General features: G+C 43.2%; 1 protein-coding gene across 4 annotated transcripts in view; it reads left to right on the top strand.

Annotated features, from left to right (window-relative positions):
* The window catches only part of ITGB7 (integrin subunit beta 7), a 124,736-nt gene that overhangs the window by 81,431 nt on the left and 16,280 nt on the right, over positions 1-27,025 (top strand). For all 4 annotated transcript variants that reach the window (XM_029595067.1, XM_029595065.1, XM_029595066.1 and 1 more), the window contains 7 exons: positions 3,051-3,209; positions 7,797-7,892; positions 8,443-8,532; positions 15,571-15,708; positions 16,502-16,701; positions 17,399-17,619; positions 24,695-24,917. In XM_029595067.1, coding sequence (XP_029450927.1) covers positions 3,051-3,209; positions 7,797-7,892; positions 8,443-8,532; positions 15,571-15,708; positions 16,502-16,701; positions 17,399-17,619; positions 24,695-24,917 — 1,127 coding nt within the window. The remainder of the gene's footprint in view (positions 1-3,050; positions 3,210-7,796; positions 7,893-8,442; positions 8,533-15,570; positions 15,709-16,501; positions 16,702-17,398; positions 17,620-24,694; positions 24,918-27,025) is intronic.

Raw genomic sequence — 27,025 nt, 5'->3', positions numbered from 1 at the left:
CACCTGATGTCAGCCTTCTGCTGGGTTTCTTCCTCTTAGCTTATTTCCCTTTTAGCTTTTAGCTTTTTTTTTTTTTTTTTTAAATTGTGGCTCAGCCTTTTTCTCCTGCATCTTTGACTTTCCAGCTCGGTTGGAATCTACTCCCATTGAGCTATAGTTCCATGACCCTTCCTTCACAACTGTCGGTTTGACCCCTTTGAGGTTTTATTTCTTTCCCACCTTGCATTTACTGCAGCCCCAGTGATTGCAGTGGCATTCCTTGGCCACAGCCTACGGGCTGCAGCTCCCTCCAGAAGCCTGTACATGTGCACCCCGAGTCCGGCCAGTAGGTGTCGCTGCCGAGCAATGGCTGAGACTCTGCAGCATACCCAGCGGGCCCGGGCCCCAGACATTGAATCCGGATTTTCTGCATGACAGCACATACGCGCTACCGCTGAGCCACTGGGCCAGCCTCCCCTCGTGGTTGTATGTCTCTCTGTTATATACCGAAAAGAAGGTTCTATCTCTGCCCAGTCAATAAGAGAAGGCAGAGCATTCTTCAGATTGCCAAGGGAGAGTTGTAAAACCAAAGCGGGAATAATAAATGTGAAAAGGAGAAGACGGGGATAGAGAGGAAAAAGAACCAGCAGAAGGCAGAAATCTTTAGAGAAAAAAAATTGTGCTCAGTATATACAGAATAAGGGAAAGATGCTTAAGCCAGAATAGAACGTTACGTCCACTGTTCCCTGTAGGGTTGCCAACTGACTCCAGATTTTCAGCACAGGTTGATCCAGTCCTGGTTTTACCCCATTGCATGTTGGGACTTATTTTGATTTCCCCCCTATTGCATTCCCTAAGAAAATCAAGACAATAAGTACCTGCATGCAGGGGAGTAAAACCAGGACTGGATCAACCTGTCCTGAAAATCTGGAGCCAGTTGGCCACCCTAGTTCCCTGTAAGGTGTGTACTGGTGCAGTGTACATCCAGTAGCGGCTAACTTGGCCGCAAAACCCAGACTGCTGCACCATCACCACTCATCAGGACCTGGCAGGCAGCATGGCAGGACCATGTCCAGCCACTGCCAACTGCTCGGCACCATCCAGGGACAGTTCTAGCATTTAGCCAGAGTGAGGCAGCTGCCGTGGGTAGCAAACATTTGGGGGCAGCAGCAAGTGCCCCTCGAAACACCAGGTGACCCCCCCCCCTGTGGTGGACATCTCACTTTCCATCCTGAAAAAGGGTCAGCAGGGCTGCCAGTGGAGCCCATCCTGCTGGCAGCCGAAAAATGCAGCCCACCGGCAGCCAAAGAGGAGAAAAATGACCCAGGACCATGGGCAGAGCTCATCCTGCTGGCAACCGAAGAGGACAGAACCAGGCTCAGCGGGGTCGCTGGGTATGTAACATAATTACAGAAGGAAGAAGACCCAAGGGGGGGGGGAGGGGATAGGGGTAAATAACAGGGAAAGGAAGGAGCATGGGAGGAGAGAAGTGACATGGAAAGGAAAGGGGGAGTGAGAGAGAGCAGAAGGGAAGGAGATGGTGAGTGAGCTAGAAAAGGGGAATGAGAGGAAAAAGGTGAGAGGGGGAGTGGGAAGTGGAGGGAAGTATAGAGGGAGCAAGACTGTATTGGGGTGTGTGTGTGAGTGGGAGAGAATGCATCTCACACACACACACACACACATGCCCTCCCCCATTCACCTATTTCCCACTTCCCCAGGGGGAAGATGTTGGGGAAGGGTGAGAGGCAGGTGGTAGAGTTCCTGAGAGTGTGGCAGGCTTGCCAGCTTCCCAGAAATGTTATCACTGACATACCTCACATCACCGAAAAGGCCGGAGGCTCCAAGAGACTCTTGCTCTGCAACCTCACCGCCTTCTCGGTGATTTGGACTTGTTCTGTGCCCTTTTGGGGGCAGGTGAGGAGGGGAGGCAACGCTCTCTCATCCCTCACGTCAGGCAGCAGGCTGCTTTGCACTATCTATACTTGGATTCACTAACACTTTCACAACTCATTGATGAATGTCGGTATATAAAACCGTTAAATAAAATAAATAAATAACTCTTAGTCTGGCACTTCCTAGCCCTTTGAGTGTTTTGTACTGTGTGCGAGATCAACAGCCAGGGAGTGCTGCTGGTCTGCAGGGTTTTGAAATTGCTTGCAGTGCCGGCACAGCTGTGGCTGAAACGTTGGCAGTGACAGGACCATGCTCCCGCTGCTCACTTAGGCAAGGGGGGCAGATGCTTCTGGGGAAGCGAGTAAGGAGGGAAGGAGGTGGGGCAAATGCTGGGGGGAGGGGAAAGAAGGCGGATGCCGAGGAAGGGAGGAAGGTAGTGAGAAGGCAGGAAAGAAAGGGAGAAGGAAACGGAGGGGTTTTTTTTTGGAGGCAGGCGTTAAGAAGTGTGGCATTATAAGGATGGGGAGTGATGCGGAGATGGAGGAAGGGAAGGGAGCCCATGAAAAGGAACAGAAGGATACGAAAGAGGAGAGTAGCTCGGTGGAGGGGCAGCTGAAAGATGTGAGAAGAGAAGAGACATCAGTGGAGGGAAGAAAGGTGAAGCTGAGAAAGGAAAGATGGAGAGAATGAGGAAGACAGGCAGAGCGTGGGTCTCTGGTGGTAGAAACAGCGCACACAGTGGAGACCCTGACTCCCCCTGCACCCTTGCAAAGTTACTGCACAATCACTGTGCACAGCTAATCCCCCCTCCCCTCCCCCAAGAAAATAGTAGAGGGGACATCGGTTACTCCTATGATGTTTCTCCTCTGAACTCTCCATTCACCCTCTCCTTGGTTGCTGTGAGTTTCTGGGGAGGGGGGAGGTCATCAGGATGTCAGTGAGATGGAAAACCCCAGTTCATGATAATACAGAATAGGAAGGATCCTATAACATTTTCTGGGCATATAACGAATCCTCAGTTTCCCAAGGGAGCACCTGCTGTATGCATGGGGAAAGACAACAGTGAACGTTTATGCCGTCTGTTGAGTCCGATTGTTTATTATTTTCAGGCCATATTAGTTCTCTGCCCTCTGTCTCTGGCCTCTTTGTGATAATGCCATGCACTGCTTTGCTTCTAGGATCGGATTGGCTGGAGGAATGTCACTCGGCTGCTGGTGTTCACGTCAGATGACACCTTCCACATGGCCGGGGATGGAAAGCTTGGGGGCATTTACATGCCCAGTGACGGAAAGTGTCATCTGAATAAAGACGGAGTCTACCAGGATAGCAATCTCTATGTGGGTATACGGAGCCTTGAAAGAAAGTATTTTTCTGTGGATATACAGGGTGTCCCTAATATGGAATGTGAAAATGTTTAATTTTTTGGGGGTAGAAAGTAAACATGACCATGGTACAGGACCTAGAAGCACGAATTCTAGAGGAAGATGATAGCTTCTTGCTACTTTATAGCTTCAAGCACCTGTTCCTCTCAACCATCCTTCTGCCTTCTGGTGAGCAGCCTCAGGTATTTCAGCATATCCCTGGGTCACCAAGGGGTTAACAACCACCGAAGGGCAGAAATGAAGGGTTCTGCTCTGAACCAGTAAACCAGTGGTGTTAGGGAGTTCTGGCCCTGAAGCATGGCGTTTTTGGACTAGATATAACAAGAAGCTGGGGAGTCACTGAGCACCTCGTTTCAAAAAAAACAAAACAAACCAAAAACCATAAGGCCATCTACTCAGATTAGGTTATTTATTTATTTTGGACTTTTTTATATACCGACATTCATGTAGAAAATTTACATATCACATCGGTTTACAGTGAAAACACAAAAGTTGCAAATAGCATTACATAGAACAGGGTGACATGGAACTGGGAGTAAGGGAACAAAAACAAAGGTAAATCATGACAACTGAAAAAGTGTGAGCCATGTGAGGATTAGAATGACTCTTAAACAATATCAAATCGAGAAAAAAAAAATATGATAATAAAGACGCAATGCTGAAAAGCCTAAAAGATAAACAACTAGTAAGATCAAATTATATACTGAAGCAATGAGAATAAATATACGATGATAATAAGGCATTAATAAGGCATTAAGGAAGTCAGAAAGTATATTCAGTCTAAACCAAGCCAGATGGCCGTGTATACAGTAAACATCTTTTGAAAACAAGGTGAACAAGCTTGAATGAAGAATTAACTTTTGAGTCAGGTGTGGCAGAAGCTAGCTGTGGGCTGAAAAAAAAATAAAACAGTCTATCATGGCCTAATCCTGCTCATAATTAAAATATTTACCAGTGGCTGATGTGGCAGAAAGTAATATTTTGTCTCATTTTTCTGGAACCTGCCAGTAAGTATTTAGTTTATGGGAAGGATATAGGATCACAATCTTGACCCTTGTCTAAAAGAAACGTTGGACGTTGGACATTGTGACTGGTCAGGAAGGCAGGTAGTGACAGATTGCAGATTGCTGGGGGCTGTGGATTAAAACGCTGGAGTGGCTGGAGTGATGGCAAATGGTGAGGACTGTGGGGAGCGTTTGCTGATGAGAACTGCTGACTGTTGGGGTGGTGCTGGCGTGTGGAAGCTGTGAATTATTGAAGCAATGAATGATAAGGATTACTTGCTGTTCAGGTGGTGAATGGCGCGGTACATAGATTATTGCAGAGTAGATGATGACCACTTGCTGTTTGGGTGATGGATAAACAAAACAATCAGGTGGGCTGATGGATGCTGGGAATCATTCTTGGGAATTGTGGTGATGGTTGGATTGGGTCAATGAGGGCAATTATTGCCAGGGTTGGCTCTAGGTTAAATGGCACCCTGGGCAAAAAATAGCCAAATGCACAACCCCATATCTCCCACCCTTTCTACATCCATTCTCTCTCTCCCTCCAGGCATTCTCTCTTTACTCCCCATCCCTCCCTCCAGCCACTCTCTCCCCTTTTCACCACCTCCCTCTCTCTTCCAGGCACTCTCTCCCCTTCCCCCCTCCTTCCAAGTATCCTTTCCTCCCTCGCTTCAGACATTCTCTCCTCTGTCTATTTCTCCTCACTTCAGGAATTTGTGCTCCTTTCTTCCTTCTCTCCCCTCAGGCATTCTCTCGCCGCTCTTTTGCCCTTCCCCCTTTAGACCAAAGGTGACCAACTCTGGTCCTCAAGAGCCACAAACAGGTCTGGTTTTCAGGATATCCACAATGAATATGCACGAGATAGATTTACATATTATGGAGACTCAGTAACGTGCAAATCTGTCTCGTGCATTTTCATTGTGGATATCCTGAAAACCAGACCTGTTTGTGGCTCTTGAGGACCAGAATTGGTCAGCCCTGCTCTAGACATTCTTTCCCCCATCCCTCTAGACATTCTCTCTAATATACAAATTGTGCAGTCACCTCTGTAAAGCAACACAAAACATACCAGGCACTTTGGAAGTAATACAAAACCCAATAAAAAAACACATTCCAAGTCTATAAAGCAAAGTGCCATACCAAAGCAGCACTAACTCCTAGGACTCAAACAGCAAAAATCGTACCTATGAATGACTGCACCTCAAATATTACACCAGGCCCTACACCACCATCCAACTCCAAAAGGGAAAACAGAACCAGTCAGGCTGCCACAGATCTCCACATAGACACTAAACCTTAGTAAAACATCTCACCTCTGTCACACATGCAGAACACAGACTAACCCTCACATATTAGAGAATAAGAGATCACAAATTAGAAATAGAAATATGTATGCAAAACCCACAGGAAGCCAGACTCTGCATGCAGTGCAACAGACGTAGCTCCTCCTGTGCTGTGCAAAATACAAAGGCATCAAAGATGCACACTTCCCAAAGCTGACACTCACTAAACTGAACATCTTCTCTACCTCTGTTGTCTGGGCTATATATATATTTTTTAATCAGGCCTGTCTTGGTCTTTTTTCCTGCTTTTGGTGCCTTCCTCTTCTTCATTTTCTTTGTTCATGGTCTCTTTTCAATTTTCTGTAGCTTCTTTCTCTTTTTGTCTGTTTCACTTCTACATCTGTATCTGATTTTGATTCTCATTTCTCTGTTTCTCTATTCAATAATAACTAGATTTGACCCCCTTCTCCATTTCTCGTTGCCCCAGCTTTTCGTTTCCCTAATTCTCCCTTCCATTGCCCACAGTCAGCCCTCCCTCTCCCCCTCACCATTTTCCAAATATCTGGATTGGTTGACCTTATCCCCCAACTGCTACTGCCTGATTCTCATTCCTCATCATCCCCAAACTGATTCTCCAACCTTTCTCCTTCCAGCTCTCCTCTCTGTCCCTGCCATCTCTCCACATCTTGTATTGTTTTGCACCTCTCCTCATCCCACCACTCTCTTACCCCCATTATCCTTCCAAATCCTCACAATCTTCCTATTTTCATCTTTTGCCTAGCTAAGATCTTTGTATCTTTCAATCTCACCCCCTTCCTATCCCTTCCTCCCCATTCCTACATTCTCAGTCCTTCCCCCAGTCTTCTGTTTCCCATCTGTCTTTCATGTCCTCCATACTCACCCCATTCCCCCACCCTCATCTATTTACTTTTGCCTCTCATCCCCATACCAGCTCAAACTCCTTCCCTGTCGCTTACCCTCTCCCCTGGCTCCAGTCCCTTTCTTCTGCCATCTCAGGTTAGCTCACCCTCTTCATCTTTTCATCCCTAATCCCCTGTTGACCTTCTTCCATCCCTGTGTCTTCTCTCTCTCTCCCCCCTTCCTCCCCAGATTTGGTCTACCCCACCCCTAATCCCCTGTATATTTTCAATCTTCCCTTCACCCAAATGTGGTCCTCTGACCCTCTGTTCCGCCAGTCCCAGTCCTCTTTCCCTCTATTTGTGTTCCTCTCTTTTTCCTCTCCTCTCCTCCCTTCCCCCATCTTGGGTCCTACCTCTCTGTCCCTGACATTCTCTCCCAACTCATGCCCCCTTCCTGAGTCCTTCCTCCCCCTCCCTGTCTGCCAGCACCACTCCATGTGGGCATTCCTCTCCCACGTAAGGGTCCCCCTTCCTTTCTGTCTCCCCACCACTACCTTCCCACGTAGATTTCCCCTGATCCTCCCCCCCCCTCACTCCAGGTACAGTCTCCTTTCCCCATTACCTCTTATGATATAGATCTCCCATTCTATGCCCTTGACTCCTCTTACTTTCAATTCCCCCCCCCCCCCCCTCTCCTAGTGGCTGTATCCCTAATTCTTCTTTGGGCTCCCCACAGCCGGCAGGAGCGGTGCTTAATCTCACGTCAGCTTCCTCTGCTGCACAGAGCCAGTCTCATGGTTTGAGCCGCGAGATCCCATAATCTTGTGGCTCATACCACAAGAATGGCCCAGTGCAGCAGAGGAAGCTGACGTGTGATTAAGCGCTGCAGCTCCTGCCAGCCGCAGACATGGTATAGCTGACCCTTCCGTGTCTTTTGAAGAGCACCCAAGATCACGCTAATGCCTGGCCCACAGGCTGACCAGTCCAATGAGTGATACTGGTAGTGCCTGGGGCACCCCTGGTCTTACAGCACCCCCCAGGCAGGCCCTGATTATTGCTTGCTGTGCTCGGCGGGGGGGGGGGGGGGGGGGGGAGAGAATCCTTGCTTGTTGGGTTGGAGAATAAGGAGAAATGCTCATTGCTATAATGGGTGCAACTGATGATATTCATGGATTCTTGATGCAGTAGATGATGATAATTGTGGATTGCTGAAGTGATATAAGACTAAATAATGAAAATTATTGATCATAGAAGTGGTACATGATGAGAACTTTAAATTGTTGGTGTGGTAAATAAGAGGATCATTGGTGGCAGTGGTGTATAATGCAAACTGTTGATTGTTGAGGTGGCTGTGGGAGGACAGAGGTTTACACTCATTTTTTTTGATTGAAGGATTACCCCTCAGTTGGACATCTGGCGCACATACTTTCAGCCTCTAATATCCAGCCCATCTTCGCAGTAACCAGCACCACACTCTCACCATATCGGGTAAGCAAGTGAAGCAATATGTGAAGTGATACAAGCTTCTCCCACTGTATCACTGAAGAGATTCAATCAGCCATGAATGAACAGTGGGGAAAGGATAACAATTACAAATTCTTAATCATTAATAGAGCCAAAGGGAGAAGTTTCAAATGAGTTTGGTGATTTCTTCGCCCAGCTTCTACTGAGATACTTGATCAGGAACCGTACAACTTAGTATAATTACCAGTTCCTGCTCAGAAGCAGGACTGAGGGGCACTGACAAAGCTTGTGTGTGGGTCTCCGTACCAGAATAGCAGGGGTGCTGCAGATAAGGGCTGAGGTACATCGGCAAAGCTATGTGTGTGGAAGTTTGTATAGTACATGCCAATACTGTAATTGGACTCAAGCTGGAACTACTAGTCCTTCATTTTTGTGAGCACTAAAAATAAAAACTAGAACATTCTTGCTGTTATAGTCTAAAGATCCTCTTGGTAGATCTTGCTCTCGGGTCTGGAAAAAAAAAAAAAAAGCAGTCAATCAAATCAGTTGTTTGTTCTGTTTGTGACCCCCTTAGGAACTGAGTGAACTGATCCCCAAGTCTGTCGTGGGAGAGCTGAAGGATGATTCCAGCAACGTGGTCCATCTGATTTCAGATGCATATAATGTGAGTGTGATCTCTACCAGCGATGAAGTGTTTAGATATCTGACATTTCCAAAAAAAAAAGGGCAAAGGATCAGATGAGGAGCACAAGGACAGCATCCGGAGTAATAGGAGTAGGATTGTCAATTCTGGTGGCGTTTCTATTCTGATCACTTTCATCTCCCTCTCCTCACTCCCCTCCTCCTCTCTTTGATCCCAGCCTCCAGTCTGAGGACTCTGGTTCTGCCTAGGACAAATTACCACCCAGAGAAGAAACAAGCTGATGATCACTGCTAATGCCTGGCCCACCGTCTGACCAGTCCAATGGGTGATGATGCTGGTAGTGCCCTGGGCAATCACCCATCTTACCCTCCCCAAAGCATTTCCTTTCTGCTCTCTCTCCTCCTTCCCCCTCTTTTGCATTCTCTCTGTCTCCTTTCCTTCTCCCTTGCTCTCATGACTCTCTCTCTCTCTCTGTTCCTCTTCTTCTTCCTTTCTTTCTGTCTCCTCTCTTTTTCCCATTTCTCTTGCCTTATTCTCTTTCTCTCACACCTTCTTACCTCTCTCTTCCTTCCCTTTTCTCTTATTCTCTTTTCTCCTCCCATTCCCAGGTTGAGGGTAAAAAAAAATAAAAATTGCAAAAGATGCAACATTGTGCTGGTCATTGGGTCTTTGCTGATACTGTCAACTCCTCCCCCCCCCCCCCCGGGCTGCCCAGTGACTCTCCTGCTCCCCCACTCAGAGTCACGTGGCTGCTGGGAAAGGCAGGAGGAGTATTAGCAGCAGAGTGCACAAGAAGCTCTTAGCTGGGGTTGCCAACTCATGAAAATGTGTTTTTTTTTACTGACAGTCGGTCAGATTTTCTGGACACACGCTTTTAACCATCACTGTTTCATGCACAGCTAAACCTCCTACACTGAGAATCACTTCTTTTATGCTCCGAGACACAGCCCCCTGAGCCTACCGCACCCGGAGAGACAGGCCCGTCACTCGTGACATTTTTACAGGCGTGAAATTATCTTTATGGACATGTCATTTCCCATTTGTTTTCTTTTGCCAACTGAAATTGTAGTTATAAATTTAATTGTAATCTGCCTTGAGACCAGCTGGGTAAAGGCAGAATTTCAAACGTTTATAAATACATCTATTGACAGTTGGCAAGCCCCTGTTGTTAGTGCTTTATCACAGAAGTGTGCATTTTTACATTTTCAAAACTGGGGGAGGAGAGGGTGAGCACAGGAGAAAGCCAGAGAGGAGGTAGAGTACAGGGGTCTGGGAACTTGCTGGTACTGTCAACTCCCCCCCGGAGACTTCTGCTCATAATTTGGGATCCGACATTATGTAATTAAGTTTCTTTTTTCCAACCTCTAGCCTTTATCTCTCGCTCCCACGTGCAACTGCCTCTGCACCTCCCAGTTCTCTGTTACCCTGTTTTTTGTAACTGCTCTCTTCCTGCTTTGTTTTTTACCTCTGTTACATGTAAACCGGCATGATATCTCTGATGAAGGTCGGTCAAGAAAAAAACAAACAAACAAATAAACAAACAAACAAATAAATAAATAAACTTTCCTAGCGTCTGACCTGGAGCAGGGTCCGACTCTGAGCATGCCCAGCTATGCGGAGGTAGCTACACGGTCAGTCGGGTTACCGCCGGTCAGGCTGCCGGTTTAAGGATTGTGCTGGTTCGCCAGCCTTGTCTGCCTGAAATAAGCTCAGCAGGGCTTGGCCCTATGGCAGCTGTGTGGCAGCCCTAGGTGGGAGCTAGAAGGTAGGGTTATCAATAAGCTCCATGTCATAAGGAGAGAGGCCAGGTTAGACTGTATTTATGAACTTGTAATCCTGCAATTCTAGGAGTGCAAATCAGTAGATGCAGTGGAGTAAAACCAGGACTGGCTCAGCGTGTCCCTTAGGACACAGAACTCATTGGCTGTCATGGGCATCAGCCACTCACTCGTAGAAGAGGTTGGAGGCAGTGTATTAAAAAAGGAACTTTTACTGGCTCCAGCCTTTCACCTTAACTTTTCAATATTTTTTGTGCTTCCAATGGGCAAGATTTTTTGCGAGTTCGGTGTCACCGTCCATATTTATGCTGATGAAATCCAGTTTCTAGTCCCTGTAAATGGAGATATTAGTAAGCCTATTACTTTTATTTAAAACTCTTGTTTGGCTGTCTTATCTAACTGGTTATCGAAGAATAAATTGATCTTAAATAAGAGAAGAGTCAGCTGTGGCGGGATATGATAGAGGTCTATAAAATCATGAGTGGAATAGAACGAGTAAATGCGAATTGGTCATTTATTCTTTCAAAAAATACAGGTGTCCATTTTCAATCCATATCCAGCTAACTAGCAGGGTATATTCAGTGGCACAACTGTGCCGCTGAATATACCCGGCTATCTTAAAGTTAGCAGTTTATGTCTAACTGCTAACTGTAGGAAAGTCCTACAGCCTGACCAGAGTTAGCCCCATAGATTAAGTGGCTAACTTTGAATATCAGACTTAGCCGTATAACTTATGTGGCTAACTCTGCTCTGCCTGAAACACCTCCCTGTAATGCCCCTGTCTTATGCGGCTAGAATTTAGCCGCATATGGCTTTCAATATTGCCGGGTAGCTATTTAGATGGATAACTTTTCAGTTATCCTTCTAAATGGCTTTTGAATATCGACTTCACAAAGACTAGGGAGACACTCCATGAAGTTAGTAAGTAGCACATTTAAAACAAATTGGAGAAAATTCTTTTTCATTCAATGCACAATTAAGCTCTGAAACTCATTGCCGGAAGATGTGGTAAAGGCAATTAGCACAGTTATGTTTAAAAAAGGTTTGGACAAGTTCCTAGAGAAGTTCATAAACTGTTATTAACCAGTCAAATTTAAGGAAAGGCACTCCTTATTCTTGGCCATTAGCAGCATTGGATTTATCTACTGTTTGAGACCTTGCCAGGTACTTCTGACCTGGATTGACTACTGTAGGAAACAGGATACTGGGCATGATGGACCCAGTATAGAAATTCTTATGTTCTAAGGATAAGGTGGAAATCCTCTATGTGGGTAATACTAGTGAGATTTTGCAGACAATGTCTCTTTTCTCAGTAGTGACTATGTTATAACAATCTCCTCTAAAGTAAAAAGCCTGGGAATATGTTTAGATTCTAATTTTTTTTAATGGAATCACATATTGGGGTAGTAGCACAGAGGGTTTATCTTCATCTTAGGATAGTTCACCAACTCTACCCCATTTTGAACCAACAGGCCTTAAAACCAGTGTTATATATTCTTTGGTAATTGCTGTTTGATTATTGTAATGTTCTGTATTCTGGTTTGCCCAAAAAGCTTACCCGTAGTCTACAATTGTTGCAAAATGCTACAGCTCGTTTGTTCTTGAGGAAATCAGGAAGAGACAGAGACTCTTTTGCTCCCCTTTCTATATTGGATACAGTAGCCAAGTTTAAATTGCTTGTGATAACTTTTTGGGTCATGAGATATATGTGGGAAAAAATGGCTTGGTATGCCCTGGACATGTGCTCAGACTCTCCTTCTTGTTCTTTATTAGCAATAGTCTTGGCCCAGAAAATCCATTTAAAATGGTGCTATGATCAGTTCTTTTTAACAGAGGCCTTCCGAATATGGAATAGCTTACCTTAGAAGACTGAATTAAACTTTTTGAAGTTTCTCCAATTAGTTAAGACTTGGCTGTTCCCCAAGGAAACTTTAATAGAATTATCCATTCTTAGGCTAAATACAGTGGTTTGCAGTTTTTAGGATACAGTCTTGTTAGCTTTGTTGCTTGTTTTTGTTGTTTTATTGTTAATTTTTGTATTGTTTTTATGTTTGTAAATTTAGTAAGCTACTTATGTAGCCTTTGGCTGATTATGCAGTTTATAAATCTATTAACTAAATAAACGCTATAACACCCAATACTCAGAAAACCAGTGGGGTTGGCAAGCTTCTCCCAGTAATCCCCTTCTATATTTCCAGGTTCTATTTATTCATTTAAAATATTTTTTAACCAACATTCATAATCAAATAAAAACAACTACAATAAAGCATACAGACAGTGATCTCATCAGCCACTTAAATGCAGTGTTAATATCTCGTGTCCACTGAGAGTTACTACCTCTCAAACCAAATCAAGGAAAGCCTGATGGAGCAAATAGATGTTTAGCAAAGAAGTAAACTTTCAGCCATTAAATCATGTCATTTATTCCACAATACGGATACTGTTACAAAAACACAGCCTAGTGGTGACCCTCTGTAAGGCACAGCATCCACCTACAAGTTAACTCTGACTATCGTGACAGGTGACCCTGCTAGTAGGTGATACTCATTTGCTACCCTTGCACAATGCAAAGAATACTCTTCAAAGAGGGTTGCTAACCTCATGCAGGTCAACTCGAAGAGGCTGATCTAGTCCTAGTTTTGTCCCATTGCATGCATGGTGATCTAGACCCTACTTTTTCTTAAGGAAAGCAGAACTACAACCCCATACATGCAATTGGATAACATCCAAAACTGGATCATCTTGTTTGGGTCAATCTGGGTGAGGTGGAAACTCTCTCTCTGTAAGGGATTTATAAATAAATATGTCTGGTGAAATAAGCTGAGTTCTGCTGTGCCAAACCAGTCCAACTACTACTGCTACTTCCCAAGTCCTTCTAGCTTGGAGAATTTTTGATAATTCTGATGAACCCGAAGTATATTTGCTGGTTTCTCCCATGGTGAAGATATTAAACATTTCAGCCATTTGGTGGAGCCTTCAAGTATGACTGCAAACGGCACAATTTGTTGGTCAAATTGTCACTGTGTCACAGCCTAAGATCTGCAGACGGTAACTAGTTGTTACTTTTTTGGCTTTGCTATAAAGTTTAGTTTAGTTTATTAAAATTTCTTAATCGCTTTTGTGTAAAAGCTCAAAGCAATTTACAAAATAAAACATACACAATATAACAATAAAACAATACATGACATAACAATCAAAACAGTTACCAACAAGGGCCCTGAACTTGGTGGTTGATGAAACAGATAAGTATGGGAAAATAAGTGTGGGCAGACTAGATGGGCCAATTGGTCTTTTTCTGCCGTCATTTCTATTTTTCTATAACATATCGTATGTATATGGTCCAATAACCAACAACCAGTATAAATCAGATTCGATAATGCATAGTTGAGGTAAATGCTAGCTTAACCAGAAAATATTTTAGTGTAGCTTTAAAAGTTTTTTTGCACTCCATAAGTCTTAAAGGTACAGGAATAGCATTCCACATTACAGGTGCTGCCACAGAAAAGGCACATTCTCTCATAGTTGACAACCTTGCTGTCCTCACATTTGGCACCTCAAAGAGTCCCCTCTCCTGTGATATTTATGTTTCTATTACAAATAATTTCCTCTATGGGAATCTATTAACTCAAATGGGCTTTTGGTCTGAAGCAAAGATGGCTGCTAAATGCTTCAAAGGTCCTCTAGTGGCAAGAGAGAGAACTAAAACTCTTTCTCAGGACAGTGATGACATTCAGTTAAAGAAGAAGAATGCTGCCACCTGGAGACAAAGGTTGGTATTACTGCACACTGCTGACAAATAGCAGAGAAAATGAGTTTCTGCTTCTCCGTGGCTGTCAGAGATTCCAATCTTGCTGCCTGCACCAAACTCATTGTTTAAATGGAGCAAGCGATTGTAGTCCTGGTGGTTATAAACAATAGAACTGTAAGTCCCAAGATTCTTTCAGATGGAAGTTAACTGACATGTTCCTGCTCCCCCCCCCCCCCCTAAAAAAAAAATGAAGCAAAACAAATCCAGAACAAGCTCAAAATCATAACAGTGCCATGGATCAGGTATAAAATAAGTTCCAGTAAAAACATCAGAGTTCCTAATGATTAAAAGCTGAATTTCTATCTGATTCCTATACAGACCCCCCTCAACCCTTGCAGACTGTACAGCTGTCTCTGTCTATAGTGGATTCCTGTAATCAAAGATTTGCTATATGCAGATGGCTGTCTGCATGATGTTCATTTGCCCATGTTTATAATGGGTTATTGTTCAAATCCACAGCCCCTATAGATGGATACTTCTATAACTGATTCCTGTACCAACACCACAGACCCTATAGATTGCCTAACTTAATTTTTACAGATCCCACAGCCCTTATAGGTTAATAGGGTGTCTATAATAGATTCCTGCACAGCCCTCCTCTGAAGGCAGAGAAGCAATGCAGTAAGGTGGTGACTAAGGCCAGAGAGATGTTGGGCTGCACAGAGAAGGAAAAAGAGGTGATAATGCCCCTGGTACAGGTCTTTGATGAGCTCTCACCTGGAGTGCTGTGATCAGTTTTGGAGATCAGATCTAAAAAAAAGGATAGAGACAGGATAAAAGCGGTCCAGAGGAAGGCAACCAAAATGGTGTGAGTTCTGCACTAATAGAATTATGAGATGAGACTGAAGGACTTAGATATGTGTATACCCTAGAGGCGAGGAGAGACAGCAGGATAGTATGGTACAGATCTTTAAATACCTGAAGGGCATTAATAATACACATGAATCAAACCTTTTCCAATGGAAAGAAAGCTGTAGAACTAGGGGTCATGATAAAAAGCTCCAAGAACCAATGTCAGGAAATATTTCTTCATGGAAAGGGTGGTGGATGCATGGAACGCTCTCCCAGAAGAGGTGGTGAACACAAGAGCAGTCAGGGGATTCAAAAGGATATGAGATAAACACAGAGGATCCCTACCTGCAAAAGGATGGAAATGAAGAACCAGTCTATACTATACTGGTAACTTTAGGTGTAATATTTCTATATGAGAATAACCCGTACAGAGCGGCAGTTAAAACCCTTAACCATTTGCTGGGCAGAATGGATGGTCTATTTGCATCTTTATCTGCCATCATGTGACTGTGGCTCATTTCTATAATGGCTTCCAGTACAAAAATATAGAACCTATAGACTGATGGCTCTCTCTCTCTTTAACAGTTTTCTGTAAGACCCATCACATCTATAGCATGTTGGCTGCCTCTGTGTATAATGCATTCCTATATAGACCCCACAACATTGCTTTTCTGTCTTTAGAATTTGTCATCCACCATTAACTTGGAGCACCTGCAGTTACCACCAGAAATCCAGATCAGCTATGATTCACACTGTGGCATCACTGAAAAGATCAACAAGCCGCGAGGCGAGTGCTCCAATGTGAAAATCAAGGAAATGGTGAGTCCTGTGGACTTTCATGCATCTCATTGCTCTCCGGGTTTTCTTCCATAATAATCTCTCTTTTCATCAGTACACTGGATGTGCTCAAGGGGCAGCTGCTTGGGGGCCTGAAACTGGCAGAGTTGTGAGGAAGATGCAAGATACCGAGGCTCCAGCAGCACTAGAATGCAGGGGCTGAAACTGGAAGAGATTCCTGAAAAATGCAGAATGTTAGTGCTGTACATTGCCACAGAGATTGCAGAAAAATGCAAAACACAGGAACTGGGGGTGGCCCAGTGGCAAGAAGTGTGTGCTAAAGAGGACCTGGGTTTGATTCCCGGGTCAGGTCTGGCTGAGGCTGGGGCTGCTCCAGAAGCAGACAAGGAGGGAATCTCAGCCATTCTGCAATGGCGACACCTAGTGGCCAGACTTGGGTTCCACGTTACTTAAGTCCTGCAGGGAGCTGCAGTTAATAACCCCTGGCCACTCCTGTGAAAAAACAAAGGTAGTTGTGAATAAAGGCTGATGGTGAGGTAGCCCAACAGAAGCCAGCTGGAAGCCTAAAGGCCAGGAAGATACTGCTGGGCCACCAGAGCTAAACTCAACACAAATTACCCCTCTGTGGGCACAAAGGAGTTTCCTCAATATTGGGGTTGTTCAAACACCCACATAACTGGTACCTATAACTGATGCTACTAGAAACTCCCGCAGAACAGGGTATAGAATAGCTTAACATTTCCAGAGACATAGCAGCTAGGGGAAAAAAAGTTCATTTTCCCATGACATCATTTTTGTCTCTCTACTCTTCCAGGTTAATTTCACTGTGTCTGTGGAAGCCCCAAAGCAGTTGTGCCAGCAGCAGTCACATGGTTTTAAGATTAAGGCCCTGGGATTCAGCGAGGAGCTCTATGTGGAGGTGGAAATGGTGTGTGACTGTGACTGTGGGGATCACGAGGTGGAGTCTCCATACTGCAGCAGGGGTAATGGAAACTTTAGCTGTGGAGTCTGCAGGTAAGTTCCCCTTCCAGTCCCATCTCTTAGTGCTAGCATATAAAAAAGCCAAAACAACAGTGTACTTTGTGATGGCTTAAAAGGCTGTCAGGCATCAGCAAGTGCCCACCTGCTATCCAGTTTCAATTTTGTTACCCAGTTTATTGTTTTTAAATTATTTAGCGTTCTTCACTACAGTTCCCATGAGCCTCCAGGGGCAGTGAAGTTCACAAGAATGTCACAAAGAATGGAATCCAGTTTATGCTCAGTGCATGATGTCATCACTCTTAATGCTGTGATTGGTTTATCCTGAGTACGTGATGTCCGCTGCAATTTCAAAGTCAATATCTTTCAATCAGATGCAATGTGTGTGATGTAATAAATGTCTAGAAGCTGAAAATGGCTGTTACTACGCATACACCTTAATTTTTATTTTTTTAAATAACATCACTATAGTATTCTTTGCAGGCAGTGATAAGTTTTTATTGGATCAGTATGAGAATTATCCCAAAGATATATGAGCTTCTGAAACTATGTACGTCTCTTCTTCAGATCTAATTAATACAGTTGCACTTTTTGACAGTTGCACAGCATAATTTTGTGTCTTCAGTGGAACTCCCAGTGTTCCGGTTCTGCCACTAGTCCTGCATGTAGTCTTGGCAAGGTCACTGCATGTGACAGGACTGTATGCTAGTTCAACTGACCTTTCCTCTTCCAGCTGTGGCAAGAACCACCTGGGAAAGCTGTGTGAGTGTGAGCAGAAGGAGCACCAGGACCGGGACCTGGAAGCCAGCTGTCAGAACAACAGCTCCCAGCTATGCAGTGGCAAGGGACGGTGTGAGTGTGGCCAGTGCGTCTGCAACAGCAACAAATTCCATGGGCAGTACTGCGAGTGTGATGACACAAGCTGCGAGAGGCACAACGGACTGCTATGTGGAGGTAAAAAGAAGAATGCAAACACTAAAAGCAACTATACATACATATATAAACATATACATATATATATATATATGTGTGTGTGTATGAAATACAACATTCCACCTCCCTCAATAAATATACAAATCACCCTTAACTTTTTTCAAAATTACAAAACAAATAAGTTTCAGTAAACATTTGTAGCTCACATATTGCAAATTAAATAATACCCCTTGTTTTATGATGCACCAAAAAATATGAAATCACTCACTCATTCACACACATATATCATGTTAAAAACTAATATCACATTATCCCTATACAGCAAGGCAGATACAAATCTGCTTAAATTTTCAGCGTGAGAAGAAGATGTGTAATTAGGTGTTCAAACAAAAGCGCTTTTATAAACCTTGAAACCATCTCAAAGTCTCAAATACTAATGTCGGATAGATGTTTCAAACAACCTCTTAGCTGGATGTTTTGTTACCTTCCAAAGTCTAGCTTGACCAATGAATAATTTACCATGGTGCAAACTGTAAAAGTGAGTCCCGGGGTTAGCCGGTGGATCTCAAATCCCCGTTGAAAATCATGGAGATAAGTTCCCTTATGAACCTGTTAATATTTTACCTCATTATAAATTGTAGAAATGAATCCCAGAGTTAGCCGATGAATAATAAGTCCCATGTTGTAGATTGAATGATGAATCCCGTTGTAAATTGTAAAAATAGAGACCCCGTTGCTACATCATTCAATCTACAGCATGGGGTTTATTATTCACCGGCTAACTCCGGGATTCATTTCTACAATTTATAATAAGGTAAACTATTAGCAGGTTCATACGGGAACTTACGGTATTTCCATGATTTTCAATGGGGATTTGAGATCCACCGGCTAACCCCAGGACTCACTTTTACAGTTTGCAAAGTGGTAAATTATTCATTGGTCAACCTAGAGACTTTGGAAGGTAACAAAACATCCAGCTATGAGGTTGAAACATCTATCCAACATTAGTATTTGAGAACGAATGGTATACACCCCAGGGTTCTGAAGGAGCTAAAAACTGAAATTTCAGCTCTATTAGTTAAAATTTGTAAAGTATCATTAAAATCATCCATTGTACCTGAAGACTGGAGGGTGGCTAATGTAACCCCAATATTTAAAAAGGGCTCCAGGGGTGATCCAGGAAACTACAGACTAGTTAGCTTGACTTCAGTGCCAGGAAAAATAGTGGAAACTATTCTAAATTTCAAAATCACAGAGCATATAGAAAGACATGGTTTAATGGAACAAAGTCAGCATGGCTTTACTCAAGGCAAGTCTTGCCTCACAAATCTACTTCACTTTTTTGAAGGGGTTAATAAACATGTAGATATAGGTGAACTGGACTGGTGGATGTAGTGTATTTGGAATTTCAGAAGGCATTTGACAGAGTTCCTCATGAGAGGTTTCTAAGAAAAGTAAAAAGTCATGGGATAAGAGGCAATGTCATTTCGTGGATTACAAACTGGCTAAAAGACAGGAAACAGAGAGTAGGACTAAATGGACAATTTTCTCAGTGGAAAAGGGTATATACAGTGGAGTGCTTCAAGGATCTGTACTAGGACCTGTGCTTTTCAACATATTTATAAATGATCTGGAAGGTCATCACATCTGGAAGGTCATCACATTTGCAGATGATTCAAAATTACTCAGAATAGTTAAATCACAAGCAGATTGTGATAAATTGCAGGAGGACCTTGTGAGAATGGAAAATTGGGCATCCAAATGGCAGATGAAATTTAATGTGGAAGGTGATGTATATAGGGAAAAATAACCCATGCTGTAGTTACACGATGATAGGTTCCATATTAGGAGCTACCACTCAGGAAAGAGATCTAGGCATCACGGTGGATAATATTTTGAAATCGTTGGCTCAGTGTGCTGCAGCAGTCAAAAAAGCAAATAGAATGTTAGGAATTATTAGGAAGGAAATGGTAATAAAATGGAGGATGTCATAATGCCTCTGTATCGCTCCATGGTGAGACCGCACCTTGAATACTGTGTACAATTCTGGTCGCCGCATCTCAAAAAAGATATAGTTGCGATGGAGAAGGTACAAAGAAGGGTGATCAAAATGATAAAGAGGATGGAACTGCTCCTATGAGGAAAGACTAAAGAGGTTAGAGCTGTTCAGCTTGGAGAAGAGACGGCTGAAGGGGGATATGATAGAGGTCTTTAAAATCATGAGAGTTTAGAGCAGGTAAATGTGAATCGGGTATTTACTCTTTCGGATAATAGAAGGATTAGGGGGCACTCCATGAAGTTAGCAGGTAGCACATTTAAAACTAATCGGAGAAAATTCTTTTTCACTCATTGCACAATTAAACTCTGGAATTTGTTGCCAGGGGATGTGGTTAGTGCAGTTAGTAACTGGGTTTAAAAAAGGTTTGGATAAGTTCTTGGAGGAGAAGTCCATTACCTGCTATTAATCAAGTTGACTTAGAAAATAGCCATTGTTATTACTAGCATCAGTAGCGTGGGATATACTTAGTTTTTTGGGTACTTACCAGGTACTTGTGGCCTGGATTGGCCACTGTTGGAAACAGGATGCTGGGCTTGATGGACCCTTGGTCTGACCCAGTATGGCAATTTTTTATGTTCTTATGACTTTGAGACGGTTTGAAGGTTTATAACAGCATTGTTGTTTGAACATCTAATTACACAACATCTTCTATGTTGAGATGTATCTTCAATAACTTATGAATATTTAAGCATATTTGTATCTGCCTTGCTGTATAGGGATAATGTGATATTAGTTTTTAGCATGGAATGCATATGTGAGCGAGTGAGTGATTTCATATTTTTGGTGCATCATAAAACAAGGGGTATTATTTAATTAGCAATATGTGTGCTATGAATGTTTAATGAAGCTTAATAAAATTTGTTTTGTAATTTTGAAAAAAGGACAATTTGCATATTTATTGAGGGAGGTGGAATGTTGTATTTGGACTCTCTACCTGGGTAACATCAAGCTAGATTTACACACGTGGGGCTTTTAATATCTGCCCCTCAGGGTTGACACTTTCATGGGCTCTGATGAAAAGCTGCTCTTCAGCTGTCTGTGCTGTATTTGTGTTTTACATGTGCCTATGTGATGCCTACACAGGGCTCTGATGAAATACTGCTCTTCGGCTTTACCTAGATTAGTTTGAGGCTTGCATGGGGCTCTCTGCTAAAGATGTATTTATTTACAATTTCTTGTATAGCACTCGCTCAGATTCCAGACCTGACTGGCATGGTCAACAGTGATCTTCATATTCTATAATCCATAAAAAAAAACCCCATTAAAAAAACAAAAATATATTAAAAACCAGAACTAAAAACCCACCAATCCCAAATACTTACTCTTACACCACAACATGTTTTGTTACTCCATCCTAAGTGCCATAAAGTTCTATGCTCTTCAGCTGTCCATGCTGTATTCATATTTTGCATGTATCAGGCTGATAATGATCAGTACAGCAGTGCCCCCTGCTTTCAGTAATAAGAGCTTTCAAAAACTTTATAAACAGTACTATTGCCATGGGAATGAAATAAATATTGAAATGATAAAAGTCTGCATGTGGGGAGGGGAGGGTCTTTAGAATTGTATTTATATCAACTGCCAGCCGAGCTAAGACATTTTTTTAATATAATAGGCTTCCACTGTAAAGGCATCAGGGACAACCTGGCACACCACAGAATGAAATATATGGATTGGTGCCTGGCTGTTTATGACTGTTTCTTCTGCCTTAACTCACCCCTTATGAGATCTGCTGTGCAATCAGTGGCTTAGCCAGAACTGATTTTTTTGGGTGGGCACAAGGTTAACATGGGTGGGCTGTAGGCATGCAAGGTCTGAGACCTACTAGTTGCATTCTTATTGATCAATATTTCCATATACTGCACCCCTACAATGGCTTTCTAAGTAGTTTGCAACAGCCATTATGCATCATGCGTGAAACTTTAAAACATTTTGTCTCAATTATTTCAAGCACTTACCAGCATTAAAAATTCCTTATTAATCTGTATGAATTTTTTAATATTAATTGCAGTTTATAAATGTGCAAGTATATCTTGTAAAAAGCAGAGAAAGCAAACAGATCCAATCAATCATGTAATAAAACAAAACTTAATGTATTCTTTAATGAATCCTCAGTGCAGAAAGCCAGAAATAACTACAATAAAATAGCATTAATCATCAGAACAGGAGGAGAGCAGAGCTAGGACAATTCACATTACTACAAACATTTTAAAAAATTCAAATTCTGGTGTTACCTCAGCAAAAAATTATCCCTCCATTGCTAAACATTTTAGGGTAGATTTTCAAAACTTATGCGTGCGTATCCATGTGCCCGTGCTACCCGGCGCGCACACATGGATGCGCAATTTTATAACATGAGCGTGCTGGCCCGAGGTCAAATTTAGCAAAATTGTGCAGGAACGCATCAGGGCCTTCCCCAGTTCTCTCCCAGTCCGCTCCAATTAAGGAGCGGACTGGGAGGAAACTTCCCAACCCCCTACCATAAGCTCTCTTCCCCTTCCCCTATCCTGTCCTCCCTCTATCCCTATCCTAACTATTCCACTTTTTTTTGTTGTACCTTTTGCTCCTGCCAAGGAGCAGGAGCAAGTTGCCAGTGCGCGATCCCCCGGCACAGCGGCAAATGGCTGCTGTGCTGGGGTGCCTCTAGCCCTGCCCCGCCCTCGGACCGCCCCATTTTAAAACCCTGGGACTTACTCACACCTCCTGGGGTTTATGCGCGCCAGGGTTTGAAAATCTACCCTTTTGTGAAGTAACGCAAACTCCTGCAAAAAAAAAAAAAGAGAGACATCTATAACCTTACCATACCAAACAGTCACAGCACTGACTCTCAGGACTTAAATAACAGCAACCTTATGAAAAAGTAGCAATGCAAATACTACACCAGACCCTAGAACATTAATACATCACCTACTGGAATAACAGAACAAGCCAGACTGCTACAGAGAAACTACACGCTAGCAGAAATACTGCACTTCAGTCACACACAGGCAAAACAGAGACTGACCCTTACCTAATATAGAAATAAAAGACTACAAATTAGAAACAGAAACATGAAGACAAAATCAAAATAGAAAGCCTGAGAAACTAGACTCTGAACAGTGGAATTCTGAAGAAAGAGCAAAACACAAAATATAAGAAATGCACATTCCCAAAAATGGCATATTCCAATTGCCAAAATTTCAAAATATTTATTTATTTATTTTTTACCTTTGTTATCTGATCTTTGTATTTTTCTAATTAGTTGGTCCTAGTCTCTTTTCCCCCCACTTTTCCTTGTCAGCCATTTCCTAATTCCTTTTTATGGTTTCTCTTCTCGTTCTGTTACTTCTCCTACTGTCTTCTTTCCTTCCTCTCTCTCTCTCTCTCACACACACTACACACACACATACACAAGCTCATGTTCTCATAGACTCCCTCACAATACAAGCTCTCACTCTCACATTCTCTATACACACATACACACGCACACACTCTCACTCTAACATGTTGTACCATAAGCACACACACAAGCTCTCACTCTCACATGCTCTACCACAAATAAAAGCTCTCACTCTCATATATTCTCCCCTCACACACACACACACACACACACACACACACACACAAGCTCTCACTCTCACATTCTCTACACACACACACACACACAAGCTCTTACTCTAATATGCTCTAGCATACTCACATACACAAACTCATTCTCACATGCTCTACCACAAATACAAGCTCTCACTCTCACTCCCCGGCTCCCATTCTTATACACACACAGATGCACACTCAGGCTCCCATTCTCACCCACAGACAGATGCACACTCAGGCTCCCAGTCTCACTCTCATACACACACGCCCAGGTTCCCATTCTCACCCCCCCCACCAGACTTCCATTCTAATTCACACATGCACACTCAGGCTCCCATTCTCACCCACACACACACAGCCCCAGGCTCCCATTCCCACCCACACCCTCCCTCCCAGGTTCCCATTCTAATCCCCCCATACACACACACACTAAGGCTCCCATTCTCACCCCTCCACACAGACCCAGGCTCCCATTCTCACCCACATGCACACATTCAAGCTCCCATTTTCACCCACACACACACGGGGTCTTTTCATTAAGCATAACCAAACTCCTGCTATCACGGGGATGGGATCCTGTGATGGCCTTGCAGCTCCAGTCCTCCTCTTCGCCAACACAGTGATGAGATCCCGCGATGGCATTGCAGCTCCAGTGTTAGACAGCTCTGGTTGGGTGGGCCATGGCCCACCTCGGCCCACCCGTGGCTATGCCACTGTGTGCAATCAGATGTTAATTAATTTAAACTTATAATGAAATTCTTTTCACCAAATCCTAGTACCTCAAAGAAAGGAGGAAATTATCCCCTGGAGAAGACATTCTTGGTTGCTTGAAATTAGTCCAGGAAAACAAAGTGTATTATCCTTTTTGAATCCTCAGTGTTGTAGCCATCGCAACCTGTTCCTTGGTTTGCATCTGGCCCTGATTGTAAGGCTTTTTGGATTGGGAGCTTGGCCTTTACTTTGTGAAATTTTGTCTTCTTTATCACCCTGCGCTTGTACAGTGCTGCGAATGTTGATGGTGTGCTGTAAAAATAAATAATATCATGACCTAGGAGATGACACTGCTATTGCAACAGTGTGATAATTCAGTTCAGCTCCTCTGGTTAACTCCTGAGAGCATTGAGGGATGCAGGGATTACATTCAGCAGAAATCAGAGCATACTCAGAGATGTCAAAAGAGTTGCTCATGATGTAGAAATGACTCTTTTCACTCTGGCAGTATAGATACTTATAAACATGGGGACCATGGCTCCATCCCTTTATCCTCCACTGCTGTACGACCATGGTAAGTTAATTAACCTCCTTTAACTCAGAGAAGATAAGATCAAGCATTTCTATTGCATTAATTATATTGAACAATGCAGAACTTTGGCTGCTTACAACACTTGCAAAGATAATAAATATCGAAGAACTTGTTAGATTCCATGGTGTATGTGTTTGACTTGGTTTTGTGCCTCCTATTAGGGGAAGACCACGGCACCTGCTCCTGTGGAATCTGCTCCTGTAACGCCAACTACAGTGGCACTGCCTGTGAGTGCAGCTTGGACACAAGCCATTGCATCGAGGATGGGGTGGTGTGCAGTGGGCATGGACACTGCATGTGCAACAAGTGTGAATGTGATGACGGCTACTTTGAGAAGTTCTGTACCCGGTGCCCAGGCTGTAAGACACCGTGCCAGCTTCACAAGTAAGTCAGTAATGAGTGTGTAGCCAGCCATAATACCAGGCTCGAACAGAGAAAGAGGGAAGCCCCTACAGGTGTAAGGCCAGAAAGGTTGATTATTTATTTATTTATTTATTTATTTATTTATTTATTTAAAAGCATTTCTTACCTGCCCTTCCTACATTCAGGGCGGGGTGCAAAACACAGACACACACACACGCACACTCAAGCTCTCACTCTAACATGCTCCACCACACACACACACACGCATGCAAGCTCTCACTCTAACTTGCTTCACCATACACACACACACACACACACACACACACACACACACACACAACTCTGGAGCCTCAGTTGTGGGTCCAATGGCAACCCCCCTCCAAAAAAAACCACATTTCACTGGGAGTAGAGGAAGAATCCAGTCTTTTAAATGCATGGGGCTTAATATATGTGGGCACCAGTTGTAGAGAGTTTGGCCATAGACCAGTTATATAGTCAAATTATAGGCTTTAAAATTTTAGAGTCTGACCATTAGCTCTGCTTAAAATTTATCTACCAAGGTTAGGTTGGAAGGAACGTTAACTTACAAGTCAATCTTAAAAGCATTGCTCGCGCAAAAATGCCCACATATGTGTGTATATGGGCTGAGCACAAGCAATGCGGAATTATAAAAGCCACAGAATAGGTGTGTAAGTACCTGTTCGCGTGAGGAATAAGGAGGATGGGAAACGGATGGGGCATGGGCGTTCCAGAGCGGAGCCAAGGCTTACATGCGTAACTCTGAATTTTAAAACCTAAACCCGCAGCGTGCATACGCTAGATATCCAAGTAACTTTACTCTGGTCCTGATGAGGAGCAAGTCTGTAGATCTCAAGTTATAGGGCTTATAGAACAGGCTGAGGGGTCCAGGTCAACTGGAGGGCATGCAGGATGAAGTACCATAGGGGTCTGAAAGACCTCGCTATTAACTGGACAAACGGATGGACTAATTGCAAAAATATTAATGTTCCTTGCACGGCATGTTTTAAAATTTGCTGACATATGTGTGTAAAAGCCAACAAAGTCCTTTGGAAGACACGCGCGCTAGCTGTGCTCCAGGAACCTCTTAAAATTAGGAGCACACTTACGCGCAATTGGTGCATTTTAATACATAGAACATATGTGTGCATACAATTGATAAGACAGGCTAAGAGAGAATTTGAAAAGAAGTTGGCCGTAGAGGCAAAAATTCACAGTAAAAACTTTTTAAAATATATCCGAAGCAGAAAGCCTGTGAGGGAGTCAGTTGGACCGTTAGATGATCGAGGGGTTAAAGGGGCACTTAGAGAAGATAAGGCCATCGCGGAAAAATTAAATTATTTCTTTGCTTCAGTGTTTACTAAAGAGGATGTTGGGGAGGTACCCGTAATGGAGAAGGTTTTCATGGGTAATGATTCAGATTGACTGAATCAAATCACAGTGAACCTAGAAGATGTGGTAGACCTGATTGACAAACTGAAGAGTAGTAAATCACCTGGACCGGATGGTATACACCCCAGAGTTCTGAAGGAACTGAAAAATGAAATTTCAGACCTATTAGTAAAAATTTGTAACCTATCATTAAAATCATCCATTGTACCTGAAGACTGGAGGTTAGCAAATTAACCCCAATATTTAAAAAGGGCTCCAGGGGCGATCCGGGAAATTACAAACCGGTTAGCCTGACTTCAGTGCCAGGAAAAATAGCGAAAAGTGTTCTAAACATCAAAATCACAGAACATATAGAAAGACATGGTTTAATGGAACAAAGTCAGCATGGCTTTACCCAAGGCAAGTCTTGCCTCACAAATCTGCTTCACTTTTTTGAAAGAGTTAATAAACATGTAGATAAAGGTGAACTGGTAGATGTAGTATATTTGGATTTTCAGAAGGCATTTGACAAAGTTCCTCATGAGAGGCTTCTAGGAAAAGTAAAAAGTAATGGGATAGGTGGCAAACAGAGAGTAGGATTAAATGGACAATTTTCTCAGTGGAAGGGAGTGGGCAGTGGAGTGCCTCAGGGATCTGTATTGGGACCCTTACTGTTCAATATATTTATAAATGATCTGGAAGGAAATATGACAAGTGAGGTAATCTAATTTGCAGATGAT

The sequence above is a fragment of the Rhinatrema bivittatum genome, chromosome 3 (assembly GCF_901001135.1).
Source record: "Rhinatrema bivittatum chromosome 3, aRhiBiv1.1, whole genome shotgun sequence".
NCBI classification, from domain to species: domain Eukaryota; kingdom Metazoa; phylum Chordata; class Amphibia; order Gymnophiona; family Rhinatrematidae; genus Rhinatrema; species Rhinatrema bivittatum.
The sequence above is the reverse complement of the archived record's forward strand: the minus strand, read 5'-3'. Positions and strand labels throughout refer to the sequence as shown.